This window comes from Eutrema salsugineum, unplaced genomic scaffold (genome assembly GCF_000478725.1).
Source record: "Eutrema salsugineum unplaced genomic scaffold, Eutsalg1_0 scaffold_8, whole genome shotgun sequence".
Lineage (NCBI taxonomy): Eukaryota > Viridiplantae > Streptophyta > Magnoliopsida > Brassicales > Brassicaceae > Eutrema > Eutrema salsugineum.
The window spans coordinates 5,987,569-6,000,676 of record NW_006256414.1 but is presented as its reverse complement, the minus strand read 5'-3'; the positions used below and the strand labels follow the sequence as shown (position 1 = coordinate 6,000,676).

General features: G+C 36.1%; 3 protein-coding genes across 3 annotated transcripts; 1 reads left to right on the top strand and 2 right to left on the bottom strand.

Moving 5' to 3' along the window:
- Window positions 1-2,516: 2,516 nt before the first annotated feature.
- LOC18009557 (40S ribosomal protein S2-2) lies at window positions 2,517-4,330 on the bottom strand. Its single transcript, XM_006392220.2, has 2 exons — window positions 3,640-4,330; window positions 2,517-2,893 (listed from the first exon to the last, which is right to left on the bottom strand). The coding sequence occupies exons 1-2, from the start codon at window positions 4,318-4,320 to the stop codon at window positions 2,732-2,734; spliced, it is 843 nt and encodes a 280-aa protein (XP_006392282.1). The 5' UTR covers window positions 4,321-4,330; the 3' UTR covers window positions 2,517-2,731.
- A 758-nt stretch (window positions 4,331-5,088) lies between these two features.
- On the bottom strand, window positions 5,089-6,496 carry LOC18009511 (GDSL esterase/lipase At1g58725). The gene is made up of 5 exons (XM_006392219.2): window positions 6,253-6,496; window positions 6,010-6,140; window positions 5,709-5,933; window positions 5,364-5,616; window positions 5,089-5,282 (listed from the first exon to the last, which is right to left on the bottom strand). The coding sequence occupies exons 1-5, from the start codon at window positions 6,494-6,496 to the stop codon at window positions 5,089-5,091; spliced, it is 1,047 nt and encodes a 348-aa protein (XP_006392281.1).
- Window positions 6,497-11,192: 4,696 nt separating this feature from the next.
- Window positions 11,193-12,745, top strand: LOC18009519 (protein PHLOEM PROTEIN 2-LIKE A10). Its single transcript, XM_006392218.2, has one exon. The coding sequence runs from the start codon at window positions 11,372-11,374 to the stop codon at window positions 12,566-12,568; it is 1,197 nt and encodes a 398-aa protein (XP_006392280.1). The 5' UTR covers window positions 11,193-11,371; the 3' UTR covers window positions 12,569-12,745.
- Window positions 12,746-13,108: the final 363 nt, after the last annotated feature.

Below are 13,108 nucleotides of genomic sequence, written 5' to 3'. Positions count from 1 at the left end.
CATATCGTGTATAAATAATAAATTTTGATCAACTCTTTTTTTCTATAGAAATAATTGAAAAAGGTAAAAATTTTATCACTTAATCAACATGAAGATGAGTTGTTATGTCATGTGTATCTAAAAATATTACAAGACCTCATAAGTAGCAACAAGAAATCTCATGGTAGATTTTACAAAAAAAGAACAATTACAATTTTTAAAAAATAAATTTTAAAACTTGATGTTCGTCCAATTATGCTTTTTATGAACATTGATATAAGGGGCATATTTTGCAATGGCACGCGATTGATATAACTCAGTTGGCTAATAATGTTCTCAAAGCTAGAGTGATTGTTAGAAAAAATCTTAAACGATGTGGGGTTGTAGGAACAAAACCAGTATTTTCTCATTGGCACCTTACCTTATAACTTGGTAATTTTTTTCAAAACCAGAATTATGTGTTCCTATCCTTTTCTGTGATATCCCATACTAACTCTCGAATGAACCTTCATAAATATACATATGAAAAATTCAACTATTTCTTTTTTTTCGAACTGCAAATTCAATTTGTGTTTGAAATTAAGTTAATGCTTACTTAACTATATAAAATTTATAATTATAAAACATTTATTCATCGTTTGATCACATGATACACGAATAACGTGTAGATATAAATTATTTTTGCATTTAGATAAGGAGTAATTGGGGATGAAATTATGGATTAAGTTTTGATAAAAAAAAAAAAAAATCAATCAAAAATTTATATATCAACAATCATTGATGGATGTTTTAAGCATCAATATTTGTCTTCAATTTAAATTTGGTTCTGGTAAGAGATTATCTTAATAATTAGATCACATATGTTATCTATGAACAAATATTGATTCTAGATTTTCTCTTCTACAATATATCCAATCAAAATTTTTGGTTTAGTATAAATTAATAAAAAGCACAAAAAATAGAAATTCTATATATTATATAAAAATATATTTAAATTTAACATATTATTTATTGATATGTTGACGAATCGCGTCTTGCATGTAGTGTTCATGGCTTTTTTGCAGATATGCCCCCTGGTCAAATTAGGATTCGTATTGGACTTACGGCCCAATACAACCTAAGCATATAGCATCAGACCTCGAATCGATTCGGATCCGGCACGATAAACCACCTGTTCTCGAATTGCTCGTGTCTGACAGCGCAGACCACGCTGTCAAGGACAAGGAGGTCGGAAAATAAGTGGTCAGGAGGAGGAGAGGTCACCTTCTCTATATCATAGATCTAAGCTCATAATCTGGAAGGATCGGGATATAAAAAAATATGGTCTGCACAGATATCCGGAGAGTGGAGTCATCCATCTAAGCAATCCTGGCAGCTCGGATCCGGTATCGAAGGATCCAGACCAGGTATGAATAAATCCATAAGCGGGAAACACTGTTCAAATTTCTCTCTATTTGACAATATGAGTATGCCTTAGTCTTATTTAATTGCCTATACCATTATAAACCCCATGAAATTGGCATTTAATACATCTTTCTTACATGTGTTAGGCGAGAGTGACTTTTCGCAGGAACCAGAGAGAAAAGCAGAGATTCAGCGAGAGTCATACCACGCCTAAACCGCCGATCCAACCCGTACACTGAGGGCAAAAGAAACGCGCCAAGAAGCGTTCTCGTAGCAAGAAAACATGCAAAAGAAAGTTGGTGAGACCGTCAGAAGTGTGACGCAAGCACAAGATTCAAACCCAGTCAAGTCGGTCGTAGACCGATCCACCCGATTCACTATCCATGGACTGACCCGATATACTAACCCAGATCAGGTAAAATCCTGTAAATACTTTGTCCCTTCCAATAAGGAAGGGAAACACACTTTTAGCTATCTTAAGATTCATAATATCTCTAGATATTTGTGAGTCTTAGATGCTAACACTTTAGACTTTCCTGTCATAATTCTGACCATTTTTTCACTTTCTCTCCACGGTGATTCCTAAACCGTAGAACTTTTCCATTAATAGATTATTCTTTTCTTCTCTTTTCACAACAAAAAACCTATCACCACTAAAAGTCCAAGTCGATTCCACCATTCTCAAGAACATTTAGTCCACTTTCTTTCTTTAGTTTTCCGATCTTTTTTTTGTTCTCCGATTAACCACTTAGTGATCTTTTTAATTGTTTTCTGACTTGAGCGTCACAGAGTATTCGCAAAACACATCCCATCATATTTTCTGGATCTTCACATGTTCTCAGTTTTGCAGAACATTTGTCACAAAAAATTCCCCTTTAATACTATTTATTAACTGTTTGTGGCGTTAGCTAATTTATATAGCTACATAAATTAAATATATTAAAAAATTTGGGTATTTTAAAGTTCTATTTTTCCTCCCTATCATTCTACTAAAATAGAAACACATAAAAAAGCGTTCTGTTTTTGTTTTTGGATAACTATTCTTTCTACTGAAACCAGATTTGCGGAGGTGAAAAAGGACTAGACCTCTTTCCTGAAGTCGCAGATATAGAAACCAAGGAACATAAATCTACTAAAAACCATGCTATTGAACATGATATTCATTAAGTTTGACTTGCAGCAAAAGTATTAAGACAGAAACTAAAACAGATGTCTTTAAATTAAATCTCCAAAATCAAAATCGACAGGCCAAAGAAGAAAACAAGGGAAAGACATTTGCATTAACCAAACCTACAAAACCATTTCTCTTAGCTGATAATACTCAACCTCACGAAGGAGGGTACAATCTTTAAGCTTGGTCGTCAGCCTCGGTGATAGCCTTGGCTGCAGGGAGTTGCTTCTTATCCAAGAAATCGGTATACTCTTGGTAGGGCGATTTTGAAAACCTCGTCTCTTTCCAGAACTCAGGCGTAAGGAACCCATATGTCTTCTGAAGACAATCGAATGTAGCCTGCATCGTTAAAAAAAAACACAACATCAGACCCAATTATCAATCAATCATAATTAAGCAATTGGGAAGTTGAACATCATCGAGAGATTAGAGTTGTCGATAATCAAACGCAATCAAGAAATTGAGTAGAACCATAACACCAACAACACCAAACCCAAGATCAATCAATCACCCATCAAACTAAGCAATTGATTTGTGTACGACCAGAGATAATCTGTGCTAAATCTTCAACAAATTGCAATTGACATTTGCAGCTGCAGATTGTGGTAGATTAGGAATCACAAAAACAAAGATGTAAAGTCTTTACCACATCATCAGATGTACACTAAATTCCCATTTCCAGCTAAATTAGAGAATTATTCAAGATATTGAGTCGTAGATGATCAAACATAGTCAAAAAACTGAGTTGACTCATAGACACCAACAACATCAAACCCAAAATAAATAAATCACACAACAAACTAAACAATTGAGTTGTAGATAATCCCAAAAATTGTGCTTAAAACCTTCTACAAATTGCAATTGACATTTACAACTACAGATTGAGGTTAAGAACCACAAACATAAAAATGTGAAGTCTTTACTCTTTATCAAATCAACCTCACAGAAAACAACTAAGCAAATGTACACTACATTCCAATTTCCAGCTAAATTAGAGAATTCTTCAACTAGATTACTGAAATTTACAAATGAATCATCAAAATCAACAAAGTAAATCTACGTTAATACGAAGAACAGAAACAGACCTTGACAAAGTTTCCGAGGGTTTTGGTAGATCCTCTAGAGGAAGTGAAGACATCATCAATACCAGCGAACTGAAGAACCTTCTTAGGAACCCTAGCAGCCACAATACCAGCACCTCTTGGAGCTGGAACCATCCTCACAGTAACAGATCCACACTTTCCAGTAACCTTACAAGGCACCGTATGTGGCTTCCCAATCTTGTTTCCCCAATAACCTCTTCTCACCGGAATCACAGAAAGCTTCGCAAGAATGATTCCTCCTCTAATTGCGGTCGCAACCTCCTTGGAACATTTCACTCCCAATCCAACATGTCCGTTACCATCTCCGACGACGACAAAGGCCTTGAACCTCGTCCTCTGACCAGCTCTGGTCTGTTTCTGAACAGGCATGATCTTCATAACCTCGTCTTTCAACGAAGGTCCAACTAGGAGATCTATGATTTGGTACTCCTTCACAGGGAGAGAATGGAGATAGATCTGCTCTAGCTTCTGGATTTTACCATCTTTCACGAGACGACCGAGCTTGGTGACTGGGACCCATTTCTCTTCTTCCGCGGGACGGCCTCCGCGACGGCCACGGCCTCTAGGACCACGGTCACGACCACCACGACCACCGAATCCACGTCCGAAACCACCACGGTCACCGCCACGCTCAGCGCCGCGTTCTCCACCTCTTTCAGCCATTTTCGATTCAGTAAACCCTAGCGGAGACACAAGATTTGTATATATAGGTGGTCGTGAGATTAGGGTTTCTAAGACCTGAATAACGGGCCTTTGGGCCGAACCTCTGTAGGAGAATTGAGATACAATTTTACGAAGCCCAGCACCAGTATAAGCCCTTTAGGATTTCAATTTTAAGCAATCTGATTTTTGTTTTTTTGATTAAATGTTAAATTTATACCAAATTTTAGATTTTTTTACAGAGATACAACAAAGTGAACGAAAAACCAAAAAACCAAAATTTACTGACAGGCAAAAATCAACAAAAAAACAACAAAAACACAAAAAAAGTTAAAGAACCGATAAGTCAGACAAGGAAATTGTGAGATGATAATGTTGCTTATAATTGAAATCTTTTTGCGATTTATGATTTCATGTCAAAATTTCATGAAATCAAGATTATTAATCAACCGTTGACAACAAAAAAAAGACTCACTAACCAGTTACTTAACATTTACTTGTATACATCTAGCCATTGCTTCTCGATTTCATGAAATTTAGACACGTAACATATAATGACTAGTTAGTAAGTTTACTAATGAGTTAGTGACTTATAATGACTAGTTAGTGAGTTTTGTTTTGTCGACGATTGATTAGAGAGTTTTGAAGCTAATTAATTGAAGAATACATTGTATACTGCATAATACATTAAAAATTCAATAATGGGAATAGACATAAAAAAATGAGATGTAAAACTGCAATGAAACGCAAGGATGTAAGTGATGTTTATCATCACAAGACTTGTTTTAAATATTTGTCGAATAATTTATCAACAAGAACTTGATAAGCTCTTTCGGTTGGATGGTAGCTATCCCAAAATATATAGGCCGAAGAATTAGAACATGTGAATGGATTCAATGAGTTACACATATACGAAACTGCAAGAGCACCGGTACCACAACATCCTTTATCAGCTACCTCAAAACCTGAAAACATAATATAAGATAGTTCACTTAGAAATTAGTTCATGTTGTATATATAGTACAAATGAAAAAAAATGATCTTACCGTATTTTTTAGGGTTTTGAATCATGTCGAAAAGAGTATCATAAACATTAATATAGAGGATAATACCATCCAACTTTTTATCTAAAGAATTTAGTGCTGGAGAAAGTCTTGAGTTGAATTGTTTTGCCATATCGTTTAAAGGTGTAACACATCCTCTAGTTACACCTCCAAACACCGTTCTTTGAAATGGTACACATCCAATTGGAGCTGCGCTAAAAACTCCAATATTTTTAGCTCCAAGTTTGTGTAGTTTCTATATATTATATAGAAAAATATTAGTGTTGGATATTATTTTATCAATTTTGATGTTTACATATATAAATGAATGCTAGACTAGACACTTACTATTACAAATTTGACTGCTGAGTCAGCCAAGAAATTTGCATATGAGGTACGATCATATCTATGAGATTGAGCTAAATAAGTGTGAGCAATATCATTGCTACTAGAAACCACCAGAAAACAACTATGGTCCAAGATATTTTGAGCTCTTCCTTCTCCAAAATGTTGTTTGATCTTTGATATATATTCTTTAAAATATGTTAGTTGATCCCACACCGATATCACCGACTATATAAAAAAAAATCAAAATAATATTAGTTGTAGTATGAAGCTATCATTTAATGATAAAAAAATATTAATGTACCATAATTTTTGCCGTTAATGGATCGTAACCAGTTCCTCCAGATGCAAAAATTACACCTTTTAAAAGATCTCTAGGGTTCAAATTCGGGCTCAAATATGCTGGCAATGTCTTAGCCAATCCTAATTTTTCCGCTAAGATAAATTTGTGTAAATTCAAATGTGTCACGATAAAAAAAAAAAAAGAGTTATAACTGTTTATATATAATATATGTAAACAAATGTAAAAAATGAATCAGACAATTACCAAGTAGATCAGAAGGAACTCTTCCATCAGAAAATCTTCCGGTGGCTAAGCCGCCGGGAAAGTCCTTGCCGTAAGGAGGGAAGTTGCTCTTCAGAATAGTAGGGAGCTTGTTGTTATTACCAGTATCCATTATTGAATCTCCGAACACTATTAATGCTGGGACTGTTGCTTTCTTTCCTTTCTTCGTTGCATTAGTTTCGACGGCTATTAGTACCAAAGCGAACCATAGCATTTGGAACTTCATTGTCTTGTTTACTTTGTGTTTACTTTTCTGCTCGAGATTTATTTGTGTTTTACAAATTAGAAGATATCCATGCATATTTATATACCTTTTAAGATTTGCAACTTTGTTACGTAAACTAATTTTGCCTAAAGTTTTGCCTAAATGCAAAATCCCTTTTATTGCCTCCATTAACTTCATTTTCCGATTCCAAACTGCCCCCACTCATTTGAGTTAGATCTCCATACATTTCTTGTTAAACACCGTTTCTTTTAAATAATTGTTTACATGTTTTTAATTTGAAGAATTGTTTACTTTTTCATCGCTAGCTATTTCTTACGTTGATATAGGTTAGAACCAAAAAAACAAATTGTTAGTATTTTTTATCAATATAAATGGTACGTAATTTGTTTTTCAAATGTTGAATATAGCACGTTTGGAATTTACACCAATAACAGAAATGTAACCGATTTAGCAGTATAGCCATGTATCCACATGTGTTGGAATTTTCAAAATTTTATTGGACGCAGTTTAGTAGTTTTGTTTTTTCTGGACGCAATGATCTCTTTAGTCTCTAATTATAATTTATGAGAGAACGTGTTAATCCTTAATAGGTCAGTATGGGTCTCCTACCTTTTAGTTATTTCTCATCATGAATATGTAATGGCTGACAAAACAAAGACCAAATAAACATAGTGTCACTTAATGCATTTGAAATTTTTTTGTTCTCAACATCAACTTTCATTAATCCAATAAAAGTTACAAACTCTGTTTATCTTCATCAACTAAAGAATAGACACAATCTGGCAAAACAGAATACAATTTGGAAGTATGATTCACAAGAGAAAAAGCTTATTTTGCAAGTCTATCTGTCACTCTATTTTCATCTCTTGGGTAAAATCTAATTTTAAAACTTTTAGGAGATCTGAGAGCATTGTTGATGTCCTGGTGATAAGAGCTAATAGCAGGCCATGGCGTTTCCTCAGAAAGAGCTTCTACCAAAGTCTTTGAATCAGATTCAAACAACACATTGTGGTAGTTGAAATTTGAGATAACACTTGCCCTCTACAATCTCTCAGAACCCATCCAATGCCACTTCGGTTTCTTGTCTCATCTCTTGCTCCATCAATATTACACTTAATCCATCCTTCTGAAGGAGGACCCCAAAAGACTCGATTCTCCGTACCGGAAGGAGAACTCACAGTATGATTTTCCATCCCTTTCCTTTGGGCCATTCTTCTACATTATCATGTGCCTTTCCGGTCACTTTGTTGTGCGTTCCAGTTAACTCCTTTGAAAATAAAATCATTTCGCGTCTTCCATAATCTCCACATTAACCAAGAAACAAAACCTTCCAATTCGCCATTATGGGGATGGCTTTTTAATATTGTAAGTGCTATATAGAGATTGGAAAATAAATCATTCTCCATTGCTGCATCTGGTGGTTCCGGAACTGGCGAGACAGTCCAAACCAGACGAGCAAAGGGGCACTAAAACAGAAGATGGTAACACTTTCTACCCCAAATTGACATCGAGTACAGGTGGGGTCTCTAAGGATATGTTTGTGTGCCAAACTGTCTGCAACAGATAAACAATTAGACAGGCATCTCCACAGAAAATGTTTAACTTTTGGTTGATTCATCTCACCATGCAATATTAGCTGATACAGGGGATCCAGGCTTGGTTGATTCATCTCACCATGCAATACCATATCCAAGACTATATTCATAGCTACCCAATACCCTGATTTGACTGTGTAATGACCTGTTTTTGTGTAGTCCCAACTATACGAGTCCTTTGAGTGTTCACCTCCAGGTTTAATTTCTTTGATCAACCTATAAGTTTCATCATCAAAGAGAAGTCTTAAAATCTCTCTGTTCCATTCACTACTACCAGGTACAATCAAATTATGAACAGACCTGATAGAGGCTATAGCTCTATGAAGATGAGGGGGCACAGTTCTTGTGGCTCGTATTGGTCTTGTCGGTTTGCAGTCCAGCCATTGGTCCTGATTGGGCAAATTTTAACCGGTTCGAATCGATACAATTTTATAGAATGAAAGCCTTCTTTATTGATATAATCTTCAAAATTACAACGAATTGAGTACTCTTAACATTATAATGAAAGACATTCGAAATTTCTGTAGTCTCTTCTTCGTGTGTTTAGCTTCTTTTTTGGTTAAAGAAGTCCCCCCCCCCCTCTTTAAGGTTTTCTTCTCTATTTATATATAGAGAATACCACCTCTTTTTTTCCTCTTTATCGTAATATATGAAATAGTTGATAAATATTTTTTGGAATATATCTATTATGAATATAACAAATCTTAGGAATATTTATCTCTTATATCATATAATTATCAAGTTTAAGATGTGATAAAATTATCCCAACAAGACCTGCCACATAGATATGGTTGAACCATTACCAACCACAGCCTGAGCTCCTTGCTTGATGAGTCGTTGTGCTGCAAAAATACTCTTCCACGCATAAGAGGGCCGTGATCCAAGTTTGGTTTGCAGAGGATTAGAGTCTTGAAAATATCTTGCCTTGAAAACTCTTGCCATAAGCGTATTCAGCTGAGTTATCATTCTCCACAATTGTTTCCCCAAGAGTGCAAAATTAAAGGCTTCGATGTCTTTGAATCCAATTCCTCCAACACTTTTAGTTTGCTAAGCTTATCCCAAGATTTCCAATGCATACCTTTGCCCTCTTTTTATTCTTCCACCATAAAATGTCATAACCGCAAAAATCTGATCACAAACTGTCTTGGGAAGAAGGAAGCAGTTCATTGTGTAGGTGGGAAGGGCAAAAGCAACAGCTTTTAGCAGAACCTCTTTGCCAGCTTGAGATAAGAACTTGTTTTGCCATCTCGAGATCCTTTGTGCCCTTTCCTTTAGGTAGCCTAGAATGGTGATCTTGGATCCTTCAAAAGCTTTAGGACGACCTAAGTATATTCCTTCGCCACCTTCCTGAGAGATTCCAAGCCGAGTTTTTATTTGCTCCCTTCTCTCATCTGGAATTTTTTTTTTCCAAAGTAAATGCTTGATTTCTGGTAGTTGATTCGCTGACCAGAAACAAGACAGTATTCATCCAAGACTCGGCTTAACTGATCTAATTCAGCATCACTCTGTTTGCAATAGAAAATGCTATCGTCCGCAAAGAGCAAATGCGAGATTGAGGGAGCCCTTCTTGCAACCTTTAAGCTTGTAATTCTCCCTTCCTTCTCTTTTTTTCATCAGCTTTCGAACCAAGATCTCAGTGCACATAACAAATAAATAGGGAAAAAGCGGGTCACCTTGCCTAATCCCTCTGGTTGGAGCAATTTCACCGTATGCTTGTCCATTTATAAGGACCTGATAGGAGACAGTAGTCACGCAGCTCATAATAAGATTAACAATTTGCAGGAGCAAAACCCATTATAGAGAGTGCCTTCTCCAAAAACGCCACTCAGCTCTAACAAAAGCTTTGGAAAGGTCAGTTTTAATGGCAATGAAATCCTCAGAGCATTGGTTTTTTTGATTTCAGCGCATGAAGAAGCTCATGTGCCACCAGAATATTTGTATGTGATGAGTCTTCTCTTCACAAAAGCTGCTTGTGACTCTGAGATGATTATTGGCAGAACTTTTTTTATTCTTGTTGCTAAAATTTTTGCAATAATTTTACAGGCATTTGAATTTGAATTTTGCAAAAGTTAGTTGGATACTATGATTTGGTTTGATAATAATAAAAAAAATAATAATAACCATTCTGTCCCACCAATTGCAAGTTCTGCCTTAAACTAAAATTAGGCAAATTCATGCTTACGATCCTTCTTTTTATACATAATTTTGGTCCTTACATTTTAAAAGTTTCTTTGCTCAAGTAGCCAAAAAAAAGTAGCAAAGATCATGAGTTTGAAATTTTATGTGGTAAAATGGTCCATTTGTTTACCTAATAGCCAGAGCTAGCCCTGAGTTGCATATTTTTTGTATGAGGTGTAAGCTAGAGAGAAAAATGGGGCTGTTTTGCCTTAAAAGAATTTCACGTAAAAATAAGGGCTGCAAGCTTTTGCTTTGCTTGGGCTCAGGGCCAAGTCCTGCTTGTAGCCTTCTAAAACTCAAGAATCAAGACGGACTTTGATGAACAATGGGATAGAGACAAAGATCAAGACATCTTCATATGATTCTTCCTTAATACAAATATGGTCCAACATAAGTTTTTAGAGATCCTTTTCGATCAGAACTCATGCCATATTCAATGGAGTACCAATGATGCGCACTAAGAAATTCAACCTTTTGTACGAATAGAAATGGCATGGAACCGATTTAAAATCAACCAAATATATAACTTGTGAAAACCATCTTCTAAATCCAAATATCATAGCCAAATGGACAATTTTTTTTTTTTGGGTAAATGAAAGCTCACATAATCAAATTAGTTATTTGCAAATAATGGCTGTGAAAATGTTGCAATTTTTTTTGTCGTCACAAAATTTGATTTAGATGTAGAAAATATGTATGATGTATATACATAAGTCAATTTTGCCACCAAAACAAAAAGTATATATAAGCCAATCAAAAATGGTTTGGCCTAAACCGGAAAGATTCCATAAGTTCGTCATATCAAACGGTTAAATATTACCAACCGAATCGAGAGATTCGTCGTCGTCATCTTCTTCAACTTGTTCTTTGTTTCTCTCTCGTCTCTTCGAGTTCCTCACTTCGTGGTTCCACATTCATGTCTTTCTCTATCCAAATCAATCACGTAATCAAATCATCGCTTTTTCTAATTTACAAATTTTCACAATTCCTATTTCAATCCCATCCCCAATCTACATATCATCGTAACCCCTAAATCTCTCTCTCTCTCTCTCTCTCTCTCTCTCTCTCTCTCTCTCTCTCTCTCAATTTGCTTTAGTTTTCAATGGACCTTGCTCGATTGAGAGAGATAGCTTCCATATCACCTCAGAGAAGAAGGAAATGGCTGCTTCTCTTATCAGTTCTCGGTGTTTCTGGCTATGGAGTTTACAGGGTTTACAATTCTCAATACATCGCGAGGAAGACGAAGCGTCTCATGAAGCTCTTCGGAGGAATCATTTCCTTCGCCGAACTGGTCATCGATTCCGCCGAGACGATAAGTATTCTGTCTCGAGACTTGAAGGAGTTTCTAGAATCAGATTCCGACGAAATCCCTAAAAGCTTGAAACAGATTGCGAAGATCACTAAATCGAAAGAGTTCACTGATTCTCTAGCTAGGGTTTCTGAGGCCGTAACAATTGGGGTTCTCCGTGGGTATAATTCGAATCACGAATCAAAGAATTTAGAAGCAGAATCAGGAATTAGATCGAATTCGAGTGTTGTCGAGAAAATTTTCTCAGAATCAGGAACAGGTTTCGTCTCCGTCGTTGTTGGTAGCTTTGCGAAGAATCTTGTTCTTGGGTTTTACTCTAATGAGATTGAGAGTGATATCGAAACAACAACAATAGATAAACCTAGATGGATGAGTTTACTCTGTGATGATAAGTGTAGAGAGCTTTTAGCAGATTGCATCGAGAGATTCACAAGCTCAGCTATATCAGTCTACATCGAGAAAACATCTGGGATCAACACTTATGATCAGATATTCTCCGGCTTGACGAATCCAAAACATCGAGACAGTGCTCGAGACGTTCTTGTCTCGGTCTGTAACGGAGCTCTTGAGACATTCATGAGAACATCTCAAGATGTCTTTAAATCTTCAAAGTCTTGTAATAATACAGGAGTAGAAGAAGAAGAAACAACCGAGAGGAAGTCTTCTTCCTCGAATGTAAACGGATGGGCAGAAGCGATCTCGACGACATTAGCAGTGCCTAGTAATCGCAAGTTCATGTTCGATGTTACGGGGAGAGTGACACTCGAGACTATGAGATCGATCGTTGAGTTTGTAATCTTGAAGACATCACAGAGCTTTATGAGGAGTTTTGATGCGATCAATGGAGAAGTTACAGAGAGAGGACGTCAAGTAGTTGGATACGTAGGTGCAAAATCTTCGGTGATTATCACTGTTTGCCTCGCGGTTTATCTTCACATTGTAAACCGGTTTGTTCGAGGCTCCCCGGTTTGCTTAAACCAGCATTTCTAATCGTGGGAGATTGATTTGGTAGAAGTTGTTTAGGGCATGAAGTCTTCAGCTTCGATATTCTATTGGTTATATAGTTGGAGCTGAATAATGTAGACTTAGATTATTAGATGTGTAATGTCTCCACAAAATTATTCTTATTGATAGATCAGATTCTTGAGATAAATAAATCATATATCCATCTGGCCACATTAAGGAGAGTCTAGGTGGTTCCGAGTTCAACCACCGACGACAACGAGGAGGAGACTCAATTAAACCTCTTGTTCTCCGGTTCAAAGAGATCATGAGCAAAAAAATATTGGTTACCAAAAAGTATAAATCATACTCCATATGATCATTCCAACTTTTTATTAGAAACTGAGGAGGATCAGACCGGTGAAATACGGTTCAAATACACTAAACCGACATGATCTTCGGCTTCCAGAAACAAAGTCCAAACAGTGATCAATAACTAAACCAAATATAGTTAGCAAACAACACAAACTCGACCATTTTTATCCAAGACAAACCCAACAAAACGAGATTAAGGATCTATGGAAAAAA